We start from the raw sequence: 25,589 nt of genomic DNA, 5'->3' as shown, positions 1-25,589 counted from the left end.
ACTTTAAAAAAAAATCAAAAACTGAAAAAATTGGAAGTGCAAAATTATTCAGCCCCTTTACTTTCAGTGCAGCAAACTCTCTCCAGAAGTTCAGTGAGGATCTCTGAATGATCCAATGTTGACCTAAATGACTAATGATGATAAATACAATCCACCTGTGTGTAATCAAGTCTCCGTATAAATGCACCTGCACTGTGATAGTCTCAGAGGTCCGTTAAAAGCGCAGAGAGCATCATGAAGAACAAGGAACACACCAGGCAGGTCCGAGATACTGTTGTGAAGAAGTTTAAAGCCGGATTTGGATACAAAAAGATTTCCCAAGCTTTAAACATCCCAAGGAGCACTGTGCAAGCGATAATATTGAAATGGAAGGAGTATCAGACCACTGCAAATCTACCAAGACCTGGCCGTCCCTCTAAACTTTCAGCTCATACAAGGAGAAGACTGATCAGAGATGCAGCCAAGAGGCCCATGATCACTCTGGATGAACTGCAGAGATCTACAGCTGAGGTGGGAGACTCTGTCCATAGGACCACAATCAGTCGTATATTGCACAAATCTGGCTTTTATGGAAGAGTGGCGGCAAGAAAGCCATTTCTTAAAGATATCCATGAAAAGTGTTGTTTAAAGTTTGCCACAAGCCACCTGGGAGACACACCAAACATGTGGAAGAAGGTGCTCTGGTCAGATGAAACCAAAATTGAACATTATGTTTGGTGTAAAAGCAACACAGCTCATTACCCTGAACACACCATCCCCACTGTCAAACATGGTGGTGGCAGCATCATGGTTTGGGCCTGCTTTTCTTCAGCAGGGACAGGGAAGATGGTTAAAATTGATAGGAAGATGGAGCCAAATACAGGACCATTCTGGAAGAAACCCTGATGGAGTCTGCAAAAGACCTGAGACTGGGACGGAGATTTGTCTTCCAACAAGACAATGATCCAAAACAAAGCAAAATCTACAATGGAATGGTTCAAAAATAAACATATCCAGGTGTTAGAATGGCCAAGTCAAAGTCCAGACCTGAATCCAATCGAGAATCTGTGGAAAGAACTGAAAACTGCTGTTCACAAATGCTCTCCATCCAACCTCACTGAGCTCGAGCTGTTTTGCAATGAGGAATTGGGAAAAAATGTCAGTCTCTCGATGTGCAAAACTGATAGAGACATACCCCAAGCGACTTACAGCTGTAATCGCAGCAAAAGGTGGTGCTACAAAGTATTAACTTAAGGGGGCTGAATAATTTTGCACGCCCAATTTTTCAGTTTTTGATTTGTTAAAAAAGTTTGAAATATCCAATAAATGTCGTTCCACTTCATGATTGTGTCCCACTTGTTGATTCTTCACAAAAAAATATAGTTTTATATCTTTGTTTGAAGCCTGAAATGTGGCAAAAGGTCGCAAAGTTCAAGGGGGCCGAATACTTTCGCAAGGCACTGTATAAATAAAAGAGAGAGAGAGCAGAGAAACTGACAGAACATGGTGGAGGAAAGGAGATAGTGGGTAATGGGTTAAAGTAAAGACAACCTATTGTAATTATACAAATAGTTTGATCACCGTATTGATTTATTAGTTACAGTATCTGCTACTACTGTACCATGGTTGTATTTACTGCAAAATATACATTGCATTCGGAAAGTATTCAGACCCCTTGACTTTTTCCATCAATCTACACACATAAAACTGAAATATCACATGTACATAAGTATTCAGACCCTTTACTAGGTTCTTTGTTGAATCACCTTTGGCAGCAATTACAGCCCTGAGTCAATCAATCACATTTATTTATAAAGCCCTTACATCAGCTGATGGCATAAAATGCTGTACAGAAACCCAGCCTAAAACCGCAAACAGCAAGCAATGCAGGTGTAGAAGCACGGTGGTCAGGAAAAACTCCCAAGAAAGGCCGGAACCTAGAAAGAAACCTAAAGAAGATGGCCATGGCCAAGATGTTCAAATGTTCATAAATGACCAGCAGGGTCAAATAATAATAATCACAGTGGTTGTCGAATGTGCAACAGGTCAGCACCTCAGGAGTAAATGTCAGTTGGCTTTTCATTGCCGATCATTCAGAGTATCTCCACCGCTCCCGCTGTCTCTAGAGAGTTGAAAACAGCATGTCTGGGACAAAGTAGCACGTCTGGAAACAGGTCACTGTTCCATAGCTGTAGGCAGAACAGTTGAAATTGGAGCAGCAGCAGGACCGGATGGACTGGGGACAGCAAGGAGTCATCAGGCCAGGTAATCCTGAGGCATGGTCCTAGGGATTAGGTACTCTGAGTGAAAGAGAATTAGAGAGAGCATACTTAAATTCACACAGGACCCCAGATAAGACAGGAGAAATACTCCAGATATAACAGACTGACCCTAGCCCCCGTGTCACATTCGGACCTTTATTCCTTTGTTTCGTCTTTATTTAGTATGGTCAGGGAGTGAGTTGGGGTGGGCAGTCCATGTAAGTTTTTCTATATTTTCTATTTCTGTGTTTGGCCTGATATGGTTCTCAATCAGAGGCAGCTGTCTATCATTGTCCCTGATTGAGAACCATATTTAGGTAGCCTGTTTTCCTTTGTGTTTGGTGGGTGGTTGTTTTCAGTCTTTGTGTGTTTGCACCAGACGTAACTGTTTCGGTTGTTTCTTTGTGTTTTTGTTATTCAGAGTTCAGTTTTGAGTATTATTAAAAACCATGAACACTTACCACACTGCACCTTGGTCCTCACCTTCTTCCACCGACGACAGCCGTTACACCACGACACAAAATACTGCTGCATAAATACTGGAGGCTGAGACAGGAGGGTTCGGGAGACAATGTGGCCCCGTCTGACGATACCCCAGGACAGGGCCAAACAGGCAGGATATAACCCCACCAACGTTGCCAAAGCACAGCCCCCACACCAGAGGGATATCTTAAGACAAGGCCGAGTATAACCCACAAAGATCTCCCCCACGGCACAAACCCAAGGAGGGGGCGCCAACCCGGACAGGAAGTGATTCAACCCACTCAAGTGACGCACCCCTCCTATGGACGGCATGAATAGCATTACTAAGCCAGTGACTCAGCCCCCGTAATAGGGTCAGAGGCAGACAGTCCCAGCGCAGAGAGGGGAATGGCCAGGCAGAGACAGCAAGGGCGGTTAGTGCCTCCAGTGCCTTTCAACTCACCTTCACACTCCTGGGCCAGACTACACTCAATCATAGGACCTACTGAAGAGATTAGTCTTCAATAAAGACTTAAAAAGGTTGAGAGCGAGTCTGTGTCTCTCATATGGATAGGCAGACCATTTCATAAAAATGGAGCTCTATTGGAGAACGCCCTGCCTCCATTAATTTTTTTACACAATCTTTGGACAGAAAGTTTCTGATTTCTGCAATGTTACGTAGATGGAGAAAAGCTGTCCTTGAAACAGTCTTGATATGTTCGTAAAAGGAGAGATTAGGGTCCAGAGAAAAGCAGAGGTCCTTCACAGTTTAATTTGAGACGACTGTACAACCGTCAAGATGAATTGTCAGATCCAACAGAAAATCTTTGTTTCTTGCAACCTAGAACTAGCATCTCTGTTTTGTCCGAGTTCAAAAGTAAAACATTTGCCGCCATCCACTTCCTTCTGTCTGAAACGCAGGCTTCCAGGTGAGGGAAGCAGTGAAAGAGGTAGAATATATAGTGAAAACAATAGTGGTCCTAAAACGGAGCCTTCAGGAACACCGAAATTTACAGTTGATTTGTCAGAGGACAAACCATCTACAGAGACAAACTGATATCTTTACGTCAGATAAGATCTAAACCAGGCCAGAATTTGTCGGTGTAGACCAATTTGGGTTTCCAATCTCTCCAAAGGAATGTGGTGATCTATGCTATCAAAAGCAGCACTAAGGCCTAGGAGCACGAGGACAGACGCAGAGCCTCTGCCTGACACCATTAAAAGGTCATTTACCACCTTCACACGTGCAGTCTCGGTGCTATGATGGGGTCTAAAACCAGACTGAAGCGTTTTCTATACATTGGCTTCAGGAAGGCAGTGTGTTGCTGTGCAACAACTTTTTTTGAGAGGAATGGGAGATTCAATATAGGCTGAGAGTATTTTATATTTTCTGGGTCAAGGTTGGACTTTTTCAAGAGAGGCTTTATTACTGCCACTTTTAATGAGTTTGGTACACATCCAGTGGATAGAGAGCTGTTTATTATGTTCAACATAGGAGGGCCAAGCACAGAAAGCAGCTTTTTCAGTAGTTAATTGGAATAAAGTCCAGTATACAGCTTGAGGATTTGGAGGCCATGATTATTTTCATCAATGTGTCAAGAGATATAGTATTAAAAAAGTTGAGTGTCTGCCTGGATGCTAGGTCCTGGCAGTGTTGTGCACATCTCAGGACAACTGAGCTCTGGAGGAATACGCAGATTTAAAGAGGAGTCCGTGATTTGCTTTCTAATGATCATGATCTTTTCGTCAAAGAAGTTCAGGAATTTTTTACTGTTGAAGTGAAGGCCATCCTCTCTTGGGGAATGCTGTTTTTTAGTTAGCTTTGCGACAATATCAAAAATATATTTTGGATCGTTCTTATTTTCCTCAATTAAGTTGGAAAAATAGGATGATCGAGCAGCAGTGAGGGCTCATCGATAATGCACGGTACCGTCGTTCCACGTTAGCTGAAAGATTACGGTTTGTGTGGCCATTTTCGTTCCAGTTTTCTGGTTTTCTGGAAGCTTGCTTCAGAGCTCGGGTATACCAGGGAGCTATTTTCTTATGACAAAGGTTTTTTAGGGGTGCGACTGCATCTAGTGTATTACACAATGTTAAATTGAGTTCCTCAGTTAGGTGGTTAACCGATTTTTGTACTCCGACGTCCTTGGGTAGGTGGAGAAAGTCTGGAAGGGCATCTAGGAATCTATGGGTTGTCCGAGAATTTATTGCACGGCTTTTGATGATCCTTGGTTGGGGTCTGAGCAGATTATTTGTTGCAATTGCAAACGTAATAAAATGGTGGTCCGATATTCCAGGATTATGAGGAAAAACATTCAAATCCACAACATTTATTCCACGGGACAAAACTAGGTCCAGACTATGACAGTGAGTAGGTCCGGAGATTTGTTGGACAAAACCCGAAAGCCTTTGAGTGGGTGAATATTAAAGTCACAAAAATTGGAATATTATCTGCCATGACTACAAAGTCCAATCGGAATTCAGGGAACTCAGTGAGGAATGCTGTATATGACCCAGGAGGCCTGTAAACAGTACCTATAAAAAGTGATTGAGTAGGCTGCATAGATTTCATGACTAGAAGCTCAAAAGACAAGAACGCAGACGTAAAAATAAAAAAAAAATGTTTTATTGAAATTTGCTATCTTAAATGTTTGAAACACCGTCATGTTTGCGGGATGCGCGGGGATATGGTCACTAGTGTAACCAGGAGGAGAGACCTCATTTAACATGGTAAATTCATCAGGCTTCAGCAATGTTTCAGTCAGGCCAATAACATCAAGATTATGATCAGTGTTTAGTTCAATGACTATGACTGCCTTGCAAGTGAGGGATCTGACAATAAGTAGCCCTATTTTGCAATGTGAGATACCACAATCTCGTTCAATAATGACAAGAATGGAGGAGGTCTTTATTCAAGTGAGATTGCTAAGGCAACCTCACCCACCGCCATGTTTAGTTTTGCCCAACATAGATCGAGGCACAGACACAATCTCAATGGGGATAGCTGAGCTGACAACTCTGACAGTGCTAATTGCAGACTCCACTAAGCTGCCTGGCCGGCCTGCACCCTGTCTCATTGCGGAACTAGGAGAGTTAGAGCCCTGTCAATGACCGTAGATAAGATGAGCACCCCTCCAGCTAGGATGGAGTCAGTCACTCCTCAGCAGGCCAGGATTGGTCCTGTTTGTGGGTGAGTCCCAGAAAGAAGGCCAATAATCCACAAATTATATATTTTGGGAGGAGCAGAAAACAGTTTACCAGCGATTTGAGTTGTGAGAGACTGCTGTAGAGCTCATCACTCCCCCTAACTGGGAGGAGGCCAGAGACAATTACTCGATGCCGACACATCTTTCTAGCTGATTTACACGCTGAAGCTACGTTGCACTTGGTAACTTCTAACCATTTCATCCTAATATCGTTGGTGCCAACGTGGATAATATCTCTATACACTCACCAGTTTTAGCCTCAGCCAGCACCATCTTCAGATTAGCCTTAACGTCAGTAGCCCTGCCCCCTGTTAAACAGTGTATGATCGCAAGTTGATTAGTTTTAAGTCTAATACTTTGGGTAATGGAGTTGCCAATGACTAGGGTTTTCAATTTGTCAGAGCTCGGCCTCTGACTCGTTGCTTAATGGGGAGAACCGGTTGAAAGTTTGTCTGTTTAATGAGCGACACCGGTTGAGCTTTCCTACAGCATTTCCTTCCAGAAGCCATGAGAAAGTTGTCCGGCTGCAGGGACTGTGCGAGGGGATTTATACTACTATATGTACTTACTGGTGGCACTGATGCCGTTTCATCCTTTCAGACACTTAATTTACCCTTGCCTAATGATTGCGTCTGAAGCTTGGGTTGCAGCACAGCTATCCCCGCCGTAAGACGATTGTGCTCCTGTATTTTATGAGTACAGCAACTGCAATTAGAAGGCATAATATTAATGTTACTACTAAGCTTAGGCTGGTGGAGGTCCTGACGAACCACGTCCAGATAAAGCATCCGGGTTGAAAAGGTTGAATGAAAAAAGTTGAGCGAGGGAAAAAAAAGAACCATTTAAAAAGTAAAAACCATCAAGTTGGCAGGTAGCAAAGTAAGGTTAGCAACAAACCGCACAACAGCACGTTAAGTGGAATTGACGCCAAACAAGCATGTGAGGAAGAGTTCTTGGGTATGACGCTACAAGCTTGGCATACCTGTATTTGGGGAGTTTCTCCTATTATTCTCTGCAGATCCTCTCAAGCTCTGTCGGGCTGGATGGGGAGCGTCGTTGCACAGCTATTTTCAGGTCTCTCCAGAGAAGTTAGATCGGGTTCAAGTCCGGGCTCTGGCTGGGCCACTCAGAGTCCCGAAGCCACTCCCACATTGTCTTGGTTGTGTTTAGGGCTGTTTCCTAGTTAGAAAGTGAACAGTTGCCCGAGTCTGAGGTCCTGAGCGCTCTGGAACAGGTTGTCATCAGGGATCTCTAGACATTGCCCCCAGATTAGTGCCTTGACACAATCCAGTCTCGGAGCTTTACGGACATTCCTTCGACCTGATATAGGTGTGCGCCTTTCCAAATCATGTCCAATCAATTGAAGTTACCGTTGGTGGACTCCAATCAAGTTGTAAAAACAGCAAGGATAAGAAATGGAAACAGGATGCACCTGAGCTCAATTGAGTCTTCTGGCAAAAGTTCTAAATACTTACGTAAATAAGGATGTGCAAACATTTCTAAAAACCTGTTTTTGCTTTATCATTATGGGGCAGTGTGTAGATTGTTGAGGGGAAAAAAATGTAATCAATTTCAGAATGAGGCTGTAACGTAACAAAATGGCAAAAAAGTCAAGGGGTCTGTCTGAATACTTCCCAAATGCACTGTAACTCAGTAAAATGCAACAATTTCTGTGTGTGTACACATCTATAGGGGCGTGGATCAGAAAACCAGTCAGAATCTTGTGTGACCACAATTTAAGTCAAGCAGCACAACATCACTTTCGCATAGAGTTGATCATGCTGTTCAGTGCCTGTGGAATGTTGTCAACCCAAACATGCCCAATGGGTGACATGTCAGGTGAGTATGCAGGACATGGAAGAAATGGGACATTTTCAGCTTCCAGGAACATGGGGGCTTGCGTTCTTGCAGAAACATGAGGTGATGGCAGATAAATTGAACACCACATCCTCCAGGTCATGGTATTTCTGCACATTCAAACTGCCATAGATTAAATGCAATTGTGTTTGTCCGTAGCATTTGCACACCCATACCCTAAACCCACCGCCAACATGGGGCACTCTGTTCACGTCAGCAAACCGCTGATAAACCCGTGAAGAGGACACTTCTCCAGTGTGCCAGTGAAATTGAGCATTTGCCTAATTGAAGTCTGCGACGACGTCGAACTGCAGTTAGGTCAAGACCCTGGTCACGACGACCATGCAGATGAGCTTCCGCAAGACGATTTGACCATTTGAGCAGAAATGCATCAGTTCTGCAAACCCAGTTTCATCAGCTGCCCGTGTGGCAGTTCTAAGATGATCCCGTAGGTAAAGCCGGATGTGGAGGGCTGGCGTGGGTACACGGTCTGCGGTGGGGAGACCGGGTCGGCATACTGTAGAGTTCTTTAAAATAGTAGAAATTAACATTCAATCCTGTCAACCACTGGTGGCCATTCCTGCAGTAAGCATGCCAATTGCACACTCCCTGAACTTGAGGCCTTTTTTATCAAATCAGATCAACGATCACTCACACTGCCAAAGTAGAAGAAGAGAGGATGAGAAGTGGAGTACAATAAAGTTGACCATTGCGATGTAGATTAGTTGCCCTTGGCTGGGAAGCTGATCCTAGATCTGTGCCTACAGGCAAGTAGCAGGGAAGATATGAGGGGAGGGGTTCTCAATTGTAGACACCTTTAGTTAGCTAATGAGTGCAGGGCTGGATAGATGGGGGTATAAAGACAAGCAGGGAGCTGTGGCTGACTCTACTGTCACTGTCTTATAGTCACCATGTCTTTCTCAGGGAAATACCAGATGGAGTCACATGACAACTTTGAGTCTTTCATGGAGGCTGTTGGTAAGTCTTGCAGTTGGGTTTGTACATTTGATTAGACTTGGTGTTAATTTCAGAAGTCGTAGTCCTTTCAGTAATGAAGATCAATGGTGACTGCGAATGCAATGGGTACTTGAAATGGTGTTAGATTTAACAAATTATAGGTTTTTTGAATAACTTTCACTGAATGTTTAATTTAAGACTTAACACCGCTAGTTTGGTTTGGGCTATTTTGAACTTCCAGCACCAATGGGATTGTTAAATGCTTTGCCTAGGCATTAATGATTGTGTCATTGAGATTCAAACCTATGCTCTTCTGTCCTCTATCCATGGAATTAATCCACTGTGCCACCAGGATGGAGTTGTCATGCATTAGTTTTGTAACTCATTGAAAGTGGATAAATTTAGTCTATTCAGACCATTTCAACAGGAACAAGCACTCATTAAGATCAGGTGTGGCCAACTACTGTGTTCAACACACTTAAGAGAAGATGGCGTTTGTTGAAGCTGAGAACGGAATGTGTTTTGATTAATGTTCTGAGAACATGACTTTAACTGTAACTATGAGAACCTACAGAACATTATGCTGAAGCACTGACATTCCCACAGGAGAATATTTAAAGTCAGCTGAACAACTTGAGAACATTCCCAATGTAAAATGACTAATGTTCCTAGAACTTTACCTTCAATTAAATGTTTGAACTTTCAGGAAATATTCTGATCAAATAATGAAATGCCAAGAAAAGAACATTTTGTCAAATTCCTTAATGACAATGTTCCAAAGCCAAGCAACTGTCCTGCACCATAATGTGGTATGCAAAATAACCAAGCCCTAAAACGTATGGTCCTCAGAATGTTATGTGCTAGCTGGGAATGCATTCAGATCATTGTGTTGCCATATTATAGTGCATCAGCGCTTTACTTCAGTAGTAATAATTCAGTGTTCATGTCCCACTTCATTAACTTTTTGTAGTACTAAAAAGCACCGCATATGACTCTCTCGCTGCCGCAAACATGTAGGTCTCCCTGATGAGCTTATCCAGGAGGGCAAAGACCTCAAGAGCATCTCTGAGATTGAGGAGACTGGAGACCACTTCAAGGTGACTGTCACCACGGGGACAAAGATCCTCACCAACTCCTTCACCATTGGCCAGGAGACGGAGCTCGAGTCGCCGACCGGGGGGAAGGTCAATGTGGGTGGCGCATGTCACAACCCAACCATGAGTTTCATACATGTAGCCTGGGTTTATCCATCTCCCTACATATACAGCCAGTATCTAACTAAACTATAAGTTCAGCTGATGTGGGGTCACTATGGTTAGTTCAGGTCCCAGTGATGTTGTGGGAGGACTGACTTTCGTTGGCAGAATCTCCTCTGCTCTCCAGGGACTGGGCGCACAGTTATGTCTCAAAACCAACTCACACACCTGATGCACACTGTCTCACTTTTTTTTCTTCTCCATATATGGCCATCCAACTTGGGCCTGTTAAATTGGTCCTAGTTGGTGACCACTGCTTTCAGATCTAACCGTTGACCTCTCCTGTTTCAGTCTGTGGTGATGAGGGAAGGTAACAAGCTGACGGCCATCCTGAATGGGATCGAATATGTCACAGAACTTACAGACGCAAACACCCTCGTCAACGTGAGTCTGGGGCGTATGGCTGCGGGTTTCACGAAGCGACACAATTTCAGGGTTCATTTATACCATTAACAAAATGGTTAGTCTATGACAGTGCCGTGAACGCAATTCAACAGTTTGCTGCCGCCAATGTTCTAATTACATGCTGACCCCACCGCTCGCGTCGCAAAATAAATGTACGTGTTATTCAATCATTGCACCCACACTGCTCGTGCGCCTCAGCAAGCATCTGCGTGGCCAGGTGCTAAAATAGAAATTGGTTCTATTTGATGTGCTGCAAGTCTGGCCTCTCCAATCTCCTCATTGGTTCTTAGGAGCATATACCCATGTGGGTGATTGAAAGATGAACTTTAAGGTCCACACTCTGGTCAGTTGTAACGTTGGTTGTCAACCGCCATATAAAGGAGGCGAGATGATGAGAAACATTCAGTTTTCTGTGGCTTAATTGTCAGAGTAGAGGACCTTGTGCATTTCAGGTAAAATAACAACCCAATGTTTATATACTAGGACAAATTAGTTAGCTAGCTAAATTGCCATAAATATGAAATGCTTTTTGCCCCAAATATAACTGTTTCGGAGTTTGTTTTGATATTTCAAACCTGCATGTCCTGATCGCTTCTAGTGTGGGTGAACAAAATCAATGTGAGAACGAGCACGTCCGGTTTGGTAAGCATCGTGTACTGGCATGGATTTATTGAGTAATGATTACAGATGCTTTCTCTTTTCAGACCATGACTCTGTCTGGCATGTCATACAAGAGGACCAGCAAACGAATGTGAAGATCTACTGCACTCTTTGGATTAATAAAATGTCAAAGGCATTGAATGGTCTGGTCTCAGCATTTCATATCAATGGGTAGAACTTCAGGGGAAAATTGAAGTTTGTAATAATGAGCCAAGGTTTGAGTTGGATGAATGTGGGATTCAATAGAATAGCGTAGTTCCGTGAACATTACACTCGGGCCAAAATGGATTTTCTACATTTTAATGTGACTGCTATATAGCAAATGTCAACCCAGCAGTGTAGAAATGAAGGCTTTGGTAGTTCCATCTAGTTTGTCGCAATATGGGTCAGAATCCTACCACATTGGGTGCATCAGTTTAAAAGCAGATTCCTCAATTTCCAGTTATTTTGGAAAATCAAGTTTCAGGCAATGTTTTTGGACATTGCTTTCACTAGTTCCACCCCAGTGTAGCTGACAAGGGGCTAAAGGTGCACCATTTGAGGGTGACTGGTTTCCCAGCTACAGTGTGATTGGAAAAGATAAGGACCCTGGGACTAAACACCTCCCTCTGCAACTGGATCCTGCACTTCCTGACGGGCCGCCCCCAGGTGGTAAGGATAGGCAACAACACGTCTGCCACACTGATCCTCAACACTTGGGCCCCTCCTGTACTCCCTTTTCACCCATGACTGCGTGGTTAAACATGACTCCAACACCAAGTTTGAGGTGCACCACAACACCAGTGGTAGGCCTGGTCACTGACAATGATGAGACCTGGCAGTGTGGTGCCAGGACAACCTCTCCCTCAATGTGAGCACAAAGGAGCTGATCGTTGACTACAGGAAAAGGCGTGCTAAACAAGCCCCCATTAACATCGACAGAGCGAGTTTCAAGTTCCTTGGTGTCACATTACCAAAGAAGTATCATGGTCCTAACACACCAAGACAGTTGTGAAGAGGGCACAACACCTTTTCCCCCACCCCCTCTGTTGTACACTGCTACTCCCTGTTTATCTATGCATAGTCCCTTCACATATGTGCAAATTACCTCTACTAACCTCTACCCCCGCATATTGACTCGGTACCGATAGCCTCGTTATTGCTACTTTTATTCTTTTTACTTGATTTAGTAAATATTTTATCTTCTTGAACTGCTTTGTTAAGGGCTTGTAAGTAAGGTGTACACTTGTCTTTGGCGCATGTGACAAAGTTTGATTTGAAGTGTCATGGATGTAGGAATTGAAGGGTTGATTTGTATGACATATTTGTATAATGTGAGGTCACTACTGCCGGCTGTTAGTTTCTTGACACCTGCCGCCATAGGTTTGTTCATGCTTATTGGCTAGTTCTTCAGGGCCTACTCCTGTGTGGTGTGTGTAAAAAATGATACTCATTCTACTTAAACATCCGTTACTCAAACTGTCTTGATAAGCTAGGTGGGATCATGTCATAAAGATGCATTTTAATCTTGCAGATCATCCTGTGAGTTTCATGTCTTATCTCAAGGTCTGGGTGTGTGTTCTCTGCAGGATGGCATAGGCCTTACACATGCAGTGTCCCACCTATTTTCCCTGCCTTCATTGTTACCATCCCCAGAGCGGTGTTAGGATGGTATTGTTTACTGTCAAAGTAATATTGAGCCATTTATACTGCACAAATATAAACGCAATATGTCAAGTCTTTTCATGTGCTGAAATAAAAGATCCCAGAAATGTTCTCAAAGTGCACAAATTTGTATACATCCTTGTTAGTGAGCATTTCTCATTGTAATAAGATAATCCATCCACCTGACAGGTGTGGCATATCAGGACAATAAAAGGCCACTAAAAAGTACAGTTTTGTCACAATGCCGCAGATGTCTCAAGTTGAGTGTGCAATTGGCATGCTGACTGCAGGACTGTCCACCAGCGCTGTTATCAGATAATGAAAAGCTCATTTCTCTACCATAAGCCACCTCCAACGTGGAGGTGGAATTTGGCAGTACGTCCAAGCGGCCTCACAACCGCAGACCATGTGTTACCACACCAGCCTAGGACCTTGACAGCTGATTAAACAGGAGTATTTATGTCTGTAATAAAATCGGCTATCTAGTCTATAATGACTAAAGAGTAGACTCACTCCCCACATCAGGGCTTTTTAGGTTTTATGCTGGGGGGCTCCGGGAATGCAAACGTGGTATGTAAGGGAAAAGTGAAGGTGCAATTCAGGGAGGGAGTTGACTTGTGTGTCCTGCTCCATCCTTTATTTTATATCTCAGAGGGCTGCAGTGTGGACCAATCTTGGAAGGCCGAGGTGGAAGGTGACAATCAAATCAGCCAATCAGAGGGAAGCAACTCGACATTTTCCTAAGGCTCCTGGACTTAACTGACCACAGCTGCAAGTGATGCTAGGGTTCCATGGGTTCACTTGAGAGATTGGATGATAGGATTTGTAGTTCAAAGTTACCCACCCATTTACTGACCTCCTTCAGTATATAGGCAACATCACTGGAAGGGAACTAGCTCAGAATTTCACTCTTTGACATTTCATGTATGGCAAATATTGGAGTTAAATTCTTAGCTAGATGGGACCCTGAGCACCCAAATCAAATCAAATGAGAGAATCGAAAACAGCAGGTCTGGGACAAGGTGGCATGTCCGGTGAACAAGTCAGGGTTCCATAGCCGCAGGCAGAACAGTTGAAACTGGAGCAGCAGTACGACCAGGTGGGCTGGGGACAGTCATCAGGCCAGGTAGTCCTGAGACATGGTCCTAGGGCTCAGGTCCTCCGGGAGGGGAGGGAGGGAGAGAGTATTAGAGGGAGCATACTTAAATCCACACAGGACACCAGATAAGACAGGAGAATTACACCAGATATAACAAACTGACCCTAGTGGTGTAGGGGGCTGGGGGGGGGGGGCAAGGCTGAGTATAGGATCGTAGGACCTACTGAAGAGATGAGTCTAAAGTAAAGACTTAAAGGTCGAGGCCGAGTCTGCGTCTCTCACATCGATAGGCAGACCATTCCATAAAAATGGATCTCTATTGGAGAACTCCCTGCCTCCAGCTGTTTGCTTAGAAATTCTAGGGACAATAAGGAGACCTGCGTCTTGTGACCGTAGCGTACGTGTAGGTGTGTACGGCAGGACCAAATTGGAGAGATAGGTAGGAGCAAGCCTATGTATTGCTATGTAGGTTAGCAGTAAAATCTTGATATCAGCCCTAGCCTTACATGATGCCAGCATAGAGAGGCTAGCACTGGACTAATTTGATAAAATTTTGGTGTTCTAGTCAAGATTCCAGAAGCCGTGTTTAGCACTAACTGAAGTTTATTTAGTGCTTTATCCGGGTAGCTGGAGAGTAGAGCATTTCAGTAGTCTAATCTAGAAGTAACAAAAGCTCGGATTAGCCTTTCTACATAATTTTTGGACAAAAGATTACTGATTTTTGCAATGTTACAAAGATGGAAAAAAGTTGCCCTTGAAATATTCTTGATGTGTTTGTCAAAAGACAGATGAGGGACCAGAGTAATGCAGAGGTCCTTCACAGTTTTATTTTAGACGACTGTACAACTATCAAGATGAATTGTCAGATCCAACAGAAGATCTCTTTGTTTCTTGGGACCTATAACTAGCATCTCTGTTTTGTCCGAGTTCAAAAGTAAAACATTTGCCGCCATCCACTTCCTTATGTCTGAAACACAGGCTTCCAGGGTAGGACATTTTGGGGCTTCACCATGTTTCATCGAAATGTACAGCTGTGTGTCGTCCGCATAGCAGTGAAAGAGGTAGAATATATAGTGAAAACAATAGTGGTCCTAAAACGGAACCTTGAGGCACACCAAAACTTACAAATGATTCGTCAGAGGACAAACCTTCCACAGAGATGAACTGATATCTTTCCGACAGATAAGATCTAAACCAGGCAAGAACTTGTCTGTGTAGACCAATTAGGGTTTCCTATCTCTCCAAAAAATGGTGGTGATCGGTGGTGTCAAAATCAGCACTAAGGTCTGGGAGCACGAGGACAGATGCAGAGCCTTGGTCTGATGCCATTAAAAAGGTAATTTAACACCTTCATGAGTGCAGTCTCAGTGCTATGATGAGGTCTTAAACCAGACTGAAGCGTTTCATGTACATTATTTGTCTTCAGGAAGGCAGAGAGATGCTGGGCAATATTATTGTTATTATTCTTTTAGAGGAATAGGATATTCGATATCGGCCGGGTCAATGTTTTGCTTTTCCAAGAGAGGCTTTATTACTGCCACTTTTAGAGAGTTTGGTACATATCCGGAGGATAGAGAGCCATCCATTATGCTCAACATAGGAGGGGCAAGCACAGGAAGTAGCTCTTTAAACTACTGAGTTGGAATAGGGGCCAGTACGCAACTTCAAGGTTTAGAGGACATGACTATTTTCATGTGTCAAGAGATACAGGATTAGAAAACTTCATTGTCTCCATTGATCCTAAGTCCTGGCAGTTCTGTGCAGACTCAGGACAACTGAGCTTTGGAGAAATACGCAGATTCAAAGAGGAGTCCGTAATTTGCTTCCTAATGATCATGATCTTTTCGTCGTAGAAGTTCAGGAATTCATCACTGATGAAGTGAAATACATCCTCTCTTGGGGTATGCTGCTTTTTAGTTACCTTTGTGACAGTATCAAAAATACATTTAGGATTGTTCTTATTCTGATCAATTAGGTTGGAAAAATAGGGTGATCGAGCAGCAGTGAGGGCTCTTTGATATTGCACAGTACTGTCTTTTCCAAGACTTCCAGTTTGGTGGAGAGCCACTTCCGTTCCAATTTTCTGGAAGCTTGCTTCAGGCCTCTGATATTTTCTGTATACCAGGGAGCTAATTTCTTGTGACAAATTTTCTTCAGATTTTTTGAGGTGCGACTGCATCTAAGGTATTACGCTAGGTTAAATTTAGATCCTCAGTTAGGTGGTTAACCGATTTTTGTACTCCGAGATCCTTGGGTAGGTGGAGGGAGTCTGGAAGGGCATTTAGGAATTGTTGGGTTGTCCGAGAATTTATAGCATGGCTTTTGATGATCCTCGGTTGGGGTCTGAGCAGATTATTTGTTGCAATTGCAAACGTAATAAGATGGTGGTTCGATAGTCCAGGATTATGAGGAACAACATTTAGATCCACAATTTTTATTCCACGGGACAAAACTAGATCCAGGGTATGACTGTGGCAATGAGTAGTCCCGGAGACATGTTGGACAAAACCCACTAGTGTAACCAGGAGGAGAGGCCTCATTTAACACAGTAAATCCATTAGGCTTGAACCATGTTTCGGTCAGGCCAGTCACATTAACATTATGATCCGTGTTTAGTTCATTGACTATGACTGCCTTGCAAGTGAGGGATCTAACATTCAGTAGCCCTATTTTGCGATGTGAGATATCACAATCTCTTTCAATAATGACCAGAATGGAGGAAGTCTTTACTGCCTGGCCTGCCCTCTATCTCATTGTGGAGCTAGATGAGTTAGGGCCCTGTCTATGCGATAGATAAGATGAGAGCACCCCTCCAGCTAGGATGGAGTCCATCAATCCTCAGCTGGCCAGGCTTGGTCCTGTTTGTGGGTGAGTCCCAGAAAGAGGGCCAATTATCTACAAAGTATATCTTTTGGGATGTAGTAAACAGTTTTCTACCAGCGATCTATCTAAGAGATGGTTGCCGTTTTACGATCCCCTAAACAAATGTGCTATTGTGTGTGTTTATCCGCTTTATTTGTAATTCATATTATACATAATGTTTCTGCCATCATCTCTTATGACCAGAAAGAGCTTCTAGATATCAGGACAGCGATTACTCACCCCGTACTGGAAGAATATATATTTTTCTTTAACGAGTCAGATGCAAAGGATTTACTCCAGACACCCGACAAGGCCCTCACCCCAGTCATTCGCAGGAGTAAGAGATGGAGATATCGGGTATGTAGGTCTGGGTGCCTTGTAAGGTGGGTAATGTGGGTAATCTGCCTTTACCATCGGTCCTATTAGCCAAAGTACAATCATTGGATAATAAAACAGACAAGCAACGAGCACATACAGTATATCCTACAAATGGGACATTAAAAACGGTAATATCTTATGTTTCACTGAGTTGTAGCTGAACGACGACATGAATAACATACAGCTGGCAGGTTTTACGCTTTTTCGGCAGGATAGAACAGACGCCTCTGGTAAGACAAGGGGTGGCGGTCTATGTTTATTTGTAAACAACAGCTGGCGCACGAAATCTAAGGAAGTCTCAAGTTTTTCCTCGCCTGAGGTAGAGTATCTCATGATAAGCTGTAGACCACACTATTTACCAAGAGAGTTTTCGTCTATATTCTTTGTAGCTGTCTATTTAAAACCACAAACCAATGCTAGCACTAAGACCGCACTCAATGAGCTGTATACGGCCATAAGCAAACAGGAAAACGCTCACCCAGAGGCGGCACTCCTAGTGGCCGGGGACTTTAATGCAAGGAAACTTAAGTCCGTTTTACCTCATTCCCGCAAGCATGTTAAATGTGCAACCAGAGGGGGAAAAAAACTCTACCACCTTTACTTCACACACAGAGACAAGTACAAAGCTCTTGGAAGTCAACACTGTATGTTGGTTCAGCTATATTCCCAGATGTGGAGCAAACTCACAACCCTATTGCAGCTGGTTGCCTTACAATTGTACGTTGAATTGTTTTCTTTTTAGACCTGTGTTTTTGCATGTACATTGATTGGTTGATTATCTTAAGCTACACCAACATAAGTAACATACATTTTTCTAAAGAAATCCAATCTGTTATTAGTTGGACTTTTTGCATCTGTTACTGAGATGGCTGTTCCAGTTATTATTGAGACTACCTAAATCAAATAGAAGTATTTCCTGGCAGTCATTGTCAGTGCAGGTTGGGGGTGATTAACGTTCTCTAGCTGGATTCCAATTTTTCAAGTTGAATTGTATGTTCACTCAACGTCAAATGAAAAGTTGAGTGAACATTAAAATTCAACTTGAGAATGTATGTTGGTTCAGCTATATGCCAAACATTTTTGCAAACTCACAATCCTATTGCAGTCTGCTGCCTTACAATTGTACATTGATTCAACTTTTTTTATAGTGCAGGGAGACAAAATACACCTCTCAACTCAAAGTGCAATGTAGCCTAGTTTAATTTCAACACAGGTGTATAGCGAGATAAAGTCAAGTTGAATTTGAAATGTGTTGATTGATCCATACACTTGTATTACAATGATGAGACTGCTTATCATTTTTTTTACGAGTCGAGGAGGCCTTGTTTATCAAATCAGATCAATGATCACTCACACTGCCAAAGTAGAAGAAGAGAGGATGAGAAGTGGAGTACAATAAAGTTGACCATTGCGATGTAGATTAGTTGCCCTTGGCTGGGAAGCTGATCCTAGATCTGTGCCTACAGGCAAGTAGCAGGGAAGATATGAGGGGAGGGGTTCTCAATTGTAGACACCTTTAGTTAGCTAATGAGTGCAGGGCTGGATAGATGGGGGTATAAAGACAAGCAGGGAGCTGTGGCTGACTCTACTGTCACTGTCTTATAGTCACCATGTCTTTCTCAGGGAAATACCAGATGGAGTCACATGACAACTTTGAGTCTTTCATGGAGGCTGTTGGTAAGTCTTGCAGTTGGGTTTGTACATTTGATTAGACTTGGGGTGTTAATTTCAGAAGTCGTAGTCCTTTCAGTAATGAAGATCAATGGTGACTGCGAATGCAATGGGTACTTGAAATGGTGTTAGATTTAACAACAAATTATAGGTTTTTTGAATAACTTTCACTGAATGTTTAATTTAAGACTTAACACCGCTAGTTTGGTTTGGGCTAACTATTTTGAACTTCCAGCACCAATGGGATTGTTAAATGCTTTGCCTAGGCATTAATGATTGTGTCATTGAGATTCAAACCTATGCTCTTCTGTCCTCTATCCATGGAATTAATCCACTGTGCCACCAGGATGGAGTTGTCATGCATTAGTTTTGTAACTCATTGAAAGTGGATAAATTTAGTCTATTCAGACCATTTCAACAGGAACAAGCACTCATTAAGATCAGGTGTGGCCAACTACTGTGTTCAACACACTTAAGAGAAGATGGCGTTTGTTGAAGCTGAGAACGGAATGTGTTTTGATTAATGTTCTGAGAACATGACTTTAACTGTAACTATGAGAACCTACAGAACATTATGCTGAAGCACTGACATTCCCACAGGAGAATATTTAAAGTCAGCTGAACAACTTGAGAACATTCCCAATGTAAAATGACTAATGTTCCTAGAACTTTACCTTCAATTAAATGTTTGAACTTTCAGGAAATATTCTGATCAAATAATGAAATGCCAAGAAAAGAACATTTTGTCAAATTCCTTAATGACAATGTTCCAAAGCCAAGCAACTGTCCTGCACCATAATGTGGTATGCAAAATAACCAAGCCCTAAAACGTATGGTCCTCAGAATGTTATGTGCTAGCTGGGAATGCATTCAGATCATTTTGTTGCCATATTATAGTGCATCAGCGCTTTACTTCAGTAGTAATAATTCAGTGTTCATGTCCCACTTCATTAACTTTTGTAGTACTAAGAAGCACTGCATATGACTCTCTCGCTGCCGCAAACATGTAGGTCTCCCTGATGAGCTTATCCAGGAGGGCAAAGACCTCAAGAGCATCTCTGAGATTGAGGAGACTGGAGACCACTTCAAGGTGACTGTCACCACGGGAACAAAGATCCTCACCAACTCCTTCACCATTGGCCAGGAGACGGAGCTCGAGTCGCCGACCGGGGGGAAGGTCAATGTGGGTGGCGCATGTCACAACCCAACCATGAGTTTCATACATGTAGCCTGGGTTTATCCATCTCCCTACATATACAGCCAGTATCTAACTAAACTATAAGTTCAGCTGATGTGGGGTCACTATGGTTAGTTCAGGTCCCAGTGATGTTGTGGGAGGACTGACTTTCGTTGGCAGAATCTCCTCTGCTCTCCAGGGACTGGGCGCACAGTTATGTCTCAAAACCAACTCACACACCTGATGCACACTGTCGCTTTTTTTTTCTTCTCCATATATGGCCATCCAACTTGGGCCTGTTAAATTGGTCCTAGTTGGTGACCACTGCTTTCAGATCTAACCGTTGACCTCTCCTGTTTCAGTCTGTGGTGATGAGGGAAGGTAACAAGCTGATGGCCATCCTGAATGGGATCGAATATGTCACAGAACTTACAGACGCAAACACCCTCGTCAACGTGAGTCTGGGGCATATGGCTGGGGGTTTCACGAAGCGACACAATTTCAGGGTTAATTTATACCATTAACAATTGTCAGAGTAGAGGACCTTGTGCATTTCAGGTAAAATAACAACCCAATGTTTATATACTATGACAAATTAGCTAGCTAGCTAAATTGCCATAAATATGAAATGCTTTTTGCCCCAAATATAACTGTTTCGGAGTTTGTTTTGATATTTCAACCTGCATGTCCTGATCGCTTCTAGTGTGGGTGAACAAAATCAATGTGAGAACGAGCGCGTCCGGTTTGGTAAGCATCGTGTACTGGCATGGATTTATTGAGTAATGATTACAGATGCTTTCTCTTTTCAGACCATGACTCTGTCTGGCATGTCATACAAGAGGACCAGCAAACGAATGTGAAGATCTACTGCACTCTTTGGATTAATAAAATGTCAAAGGCATTGAATGGTCTGGTCTCAGCATTTCATATCAATGGGTAGAACTTCAGGGGAAAATTGAAGTTTGTAATAATGAGCCAAGGTTTGAGTTGGATGAATGTGGGATTCAATAGAATAGCGTAGTTCCGTGAACATTACACTCGGGCCAAAATGGATTTTCTACATTTTAATGTGACTGCTATATAGCAAATGTCAACCCAGCAGTGTAGAAATGAAGGCTTTGGTAGTTCCATCTAGTTTGTCGCAATATGGGTCAGAATCCTACCACATTGGGTGCATCAGTTTAAAAGCAGATTCCTCAATTTCCAGTTATTTTGGAAAATCAAGTTTCAGGCAATGTTTTTGGACATTGCTTTCACTAGTTCCACCCCAGTGTAGCTGACAAGGGGCTAAAGGTGCACCATTTGAGGGTGACTGGTTTCCCAGCTACAGTGTGATTGGAAAAGAAAAGGACCCTGGGACTAAACACCTTCCTCTACAACTGGATCCTGCACTTCCTGACAGGCCGCCCCCAGGTGGTAAGGATAGGCAACAACACGTCTGCCACACTGATCCTCAACACTTGGACCCCTCCTGTACTCCCTTTTCACCCATGACTGCGTGGTTAAACATGACTCAACACCAAGTTTGAGGTGCACCACAACACCAGTGGTAGGCCTGGTCACTGACAATGATGAGACCTGGCAGTGTGGTGCCAGGACAACCTCTCCCTCAATGTGAGCACAAAGGAGCTGATCGTTGACTACAGGAAAAGGCGTGCTAAACAAGCCCCCATTAACATCGACAGAGCGAGTTTCAAGTTCCTTGGTGTCACATTACCAAAGAACTATCATGGTCCTAACACACCAAGACAGTTGTGAAGAGGGCACAACACCTTTTCCCCCACCCCCTCTGTTGTACACTGCTACTCCCTGTTTATCTATGCATAGTCCCTTCACATATGTGCAAATTACCTCTACTAACCTCTACCCCCGCATATTGACTGGGTACCGATAGCCTCGTTTTTGCTACTTTTATTCTTTTTACTTGATTTGGTAAATATTTTATCTTGTTGAACTGCTTTGTTAAGAGCTTGTAAGTAAGGTGTACACTTGTCTTTGGCGCATGTGACAAAGTTTGATTTGACGTGTCATGGATGTAGGAATTGAAGGGTTGATTTGTCTGACATATTTGTATAATGTGAGGTCACTACTGCCGGCTGTTAATTTCTTGACACCTGCTGCCATAGGTTCGTTCATGCCTATTGGCCAGTTCTTCAGGGCCTAATCCTGTGTGGTGTGTGTGTGTGTGTGTGTAGAAAATTATACTCCTTCTACTTAAACATCCGTTACTCAAACTGTCTTCATAAGCTAGGTGGGATCATGTCTTATTTCAAGGTCTTGGTGTGTGTTCTCTGCAGGATGGCATAGGCCTTACACATGCAGTGTCCCACCTATTTTCCCTGCCTTCATTGTTACCATCCCCAGAGCGGTGTTAGGATATCGTTTACTGTCAAAGTAATATTGAGCCATTTATACTGCACAAATATAAACACAATATGCCAAATCTTTTCATGTGCTGAAATAAAATATCCCAGAAATGTTCTCAAAGTGCACAAATTTGTATACATCCTTGTTAGTGAGCATTTCTCATTGTAATAAGATAATCCATCCACCTGACAGGTGTGGCATATCAGGACAATAAAAGGCCACTAAAAAGTACAGTTTTGTCACAATGCCGCAGATGTCTCAAGTTGAGAGAGTGTGCAATTGGCATGCTGACTGCAGGACTGTCCACCAGCACTGTTATCAGAAAATGACATGCTCATTTCTCTACCATAAGCCACCTCCAACGTCATTTTAGAGAATTTGGCAGTACGTCCAAGCGGCCTCACAACCGCAGACCATGTGTTACCACACCAGCCTAGGACCTTGACAGCTGATTAAACAGGAGTATTTATGTCTGTAATAAAATCGGCTATCTAGTCTATAATGACTAAAGAGTAGACTCACTCCCCACATCAGGGCTTTTTAAGTTTTATGCTGGGGGTCTCCGGGAATGCAAACGTGGTATGTAAGGGAAAAGTGAAGGTGCAATTCAGGGAGGGAGTTGACTTGTGTGTCCTGCTCCATCCTTTATTTTATATCTCAGAGGGCTGCAGTGTGGACCAATCTTGGAAGGCCGAGGTGGAAGGTGACAATCAAATCAGCCAATCAGAGGGAAGCAACTCTGGTGACATTTTCCTAAGGCTCCTGGACTTAGCTGACCACAGCCTTCCTATCGAGTCGACCAATGAGCTGCAAGTGATGCTAGGGTTCCATGGGGGTCACTTGAGAGATTCGTTGATAGGATTTGTAGTTCAATGTGATCTATTTGTACTTCCTTGTACATTGAGGATTGTTCTAAATTAGGTTAGGTTAGGTTAGGCTAAATTAGGTCTTCTCCTCAATTCGGTTGGAAAAATAGGATGATCGAGCAGCAGTGAGGGCTCTTCGATATTGCACAGTACTGTCTTTTCAAAGACTTCCAGTTTGGTGGAGAGCCACTTCCGTTCCAATTTTCTGGAAGCTTGCTTCAGGGCTCTGATATTTTCTGTATACCAGGGAGCTAATTTCTTATGACAAATTTTCTTTTGATTTTTTGAGGTGCGACTGCATCTAAGGTATTACGCTAGGTTAAATTTAGATCCTCAGTTAGGTGGTTAACCGATTTTTGTACTCCGACGTCCTTTGGTAGGTGGAGGGAGTCTGGAAGGGCATCTAGGAATTGTTGGGTTGTCCGAGAATTTATAGCATGGCTTTTGATGATCCTCGGTTGGGGTCTGAGCAGATTATTTGTTGCAATTGCAAACGTAATAAGATGGTGGTTCGATCCACAATATTTATTCCACTGGACAAAACTAGATCCAGGGTATGACTGTGGCAATGAGTAGGTCCGGAGACATGTTGGACAAGACCCACTAAAAAGTGATTGAGTAGGCTGCATAGATTTCGTGAATAAAAGCTCAAAAGACAAAAATGCAGTCGTTTTTTGTTGCCAACAAAAATGTGCTGTCGTAAATATTAGAAACGCCTCTGCCTATGTGGGATATGCGGGGCATATGGTCACTAGTATAACCAGGAGAGGCCTCATTTAATTAACACAGTAAATCCATCAGGCTTGAACCATGTTTCAGTCAGGCCAGTCACATCAACATTATGATCAGTGTTTAGTTAATTGACTATGACTGCCTTGCAAGTGAGGGATCTAACATTCAGTAGCCCTATTTTGCGATGTGAGATATCACAATCTCTTTCAATAATGACAAGAATGGAGGAAGTATTTACTCCAGTGAGATTGCTAAGGTGAACACCGCCATGTTTAGTTTTGCCCAACCTAGATCGAGGCACAGACATGATGTCAGTGGGGATAGCTGAGCTGACTACACTGACAGTGCTAGTGGCAGACTCCACTAAGCTGGCTGGCTGGCTAACAGCCTGCTGCCTGGCCTGGCCTGCTGCCTGCCCTGCCCTTTATCTCATTGTGGAGCTAGATGAGTAAGGGAACACCCCCCTGAAATGGACAAAAATGAAATGCCATAAGAAATGTCCAAATGCAGTATGAAAGATTTGAAAATGCCAAATCAGTATGTTATGTCCATTTGCCATGTACCATCACAAATTTGACATGGTCAAAAATCCTGCAGAAATGCAACATTGACTGGCCTGATGAACACAGGATGGCCGGGCAGTGATAGTTGTTCCTTTCCATCACTCGTTGTGTTGATTTCATCATGTCCATCTGGTGATGTTTTTTTCACAGTTGAATCATATTGCAAGTGCACGTGCATTTGCAATATGTTTCAATGGGCATTTACCATCAGGAATTTGTCATGCTCAAAAATCCTGCAGAAATGCAAAATTGACTGGCCTAATGAACACAGGATGGCCGGGCAGTGATAGTTGTTCCTTTCCATCGCTCGTTGTGTTGATTTCATCATGTCCATCTGGTGATGTTTTTTTCACTGTTGAATCATATTGCAAATGCACGTGCATTTGCAATATGTTTCAATGGGCATTTACCATCAGGAATTTGTCATGCTCAAAAATCCTGCAGAAATGCTCAATTGACTGGCCTAATGAACACAGGATGGCCGGGCAGTGATCGTTGTTCCTTTCCATCGCTCGTTGTGTTGATTTCATCATGTCCATTTGGTGATGTTTTTTTTCACTGTTGAATCATATTGCAAGTGCACGTGCATTTGCAATATGTTTCAATGGGCATTTACCATCACGAATTTGTCATGCTCAAAAATCCTGCAGGAATGCGAAATTGACTGGCCCGATGAACTCGGGATGGCTGGGCAGTGATTCTGGTTCCTCTCCATCGCTCGTTAGGGTTGATTTCAGAATGTCACTTTGGTGATGGTACCTCACTGTTTAAACATATTGCAAATGGACAAAGTCACCATCAAGTCACCGTCCATCTGTCAATTAGATATCCTTCTGACACCAAACTGATACAAACTGACACCACACCCACTTTTTCCAACTCATTTAGAAGCCAACTATCACATACTTCAGAGCTGGCCCAAAATTCACAACGCCTTCTGTTCAAACCATAGTAAAAATGTAAAACACATAGTTACGTTCTAGCTGCGGGTCCACTTCTGACATTATGTGTAGGCCTATATAAGGCGACCCCGAATCCCAAGTTTCGGCTCGATAGGTCATTTGGTGCCCGAGCAAGACCCTAATTGGTGCTGAAAATCCACTTTTTTCCATGCCTTGCTACGGAATGAATGAGCAATCGGATAGAAACATTGGGGTCCGTCTATATGGGCCGAGGCGGTTGCAATG

At 43.1% G+C, this 25,589-nt stretch overlaps 2 protein-coding genes across 2 annotated transcripts; both read left to right on the top strand.

Moving 5' to 3' along the window:
- Positions 1-8,612: 8,612 nt before the first annotated feature.
- Positions 8,613-11,179, top strand: LOC116357746 (fatty acid binding protein 1-B.1-like). Its single transcript, XM_031806181.1, has 4 exons — positions 8,613-8,743; positions 9,740-9,912; positions 10,270-10,362; positions 11,088-11,179. Exons 1-4 carry the CDS (start codon positions 8,677-8,679, stop codon positions 11,136-11,138), a joined length of 384 nt encoding a protein of 127 aa, XP_031662041.1. The 5' UTR covers positions 8,613-8,676; the 3' UTR covers positions 11,139-11,179.
- Positions 11,180-18,572: 7,393 nt separating this feature from the next.
- LOC109882977 (fatty acid binding protein 1-B.1-like) lies at positions 18,573-20,775 on the top strand. The gene is made up of 4 exons (XM_031806174.1): positions 18,573-18,703; positions 19,708-19,880; positions 20,237-20,329; positions 20,684-20,775. Exons 1-4 carry the CDS (start codon positions 18,637-18,639, stop codon positions 20,732-20,734), a joined length of 384 nt encoding a protein of 127 aa, XP_031662034.1. The 5' UTR covers positions 18,573-18,636; the 3' UTR covers positions 20,735-20,775.
- The last annotated feature ends 4,814 nt before the right edge of the window (positions 20,776-25,589 follow it).

This window comes from Oncorhynchus kisutch, linkage group LG3, assembly GCF_002021735.2.
Source record: "Oncorhynchus kisutch isolate 150728-3 linkage group LG3, Okis_V2, whole genome shotgun sequence".
Taxonomy (NCBI): domain Eukaryota; kingdom Metazoa; phylum Chordata; class Actinopteri; order Salmoniformes; family Salmonidae; genus Oncorhynchus; species Oncorhynchus kisutch.
The sequence above is the reverse complement of the archived record's forward strand: the minus strand, read 5'-3'. Positions and strand labels throughout refer to the sequence as shown.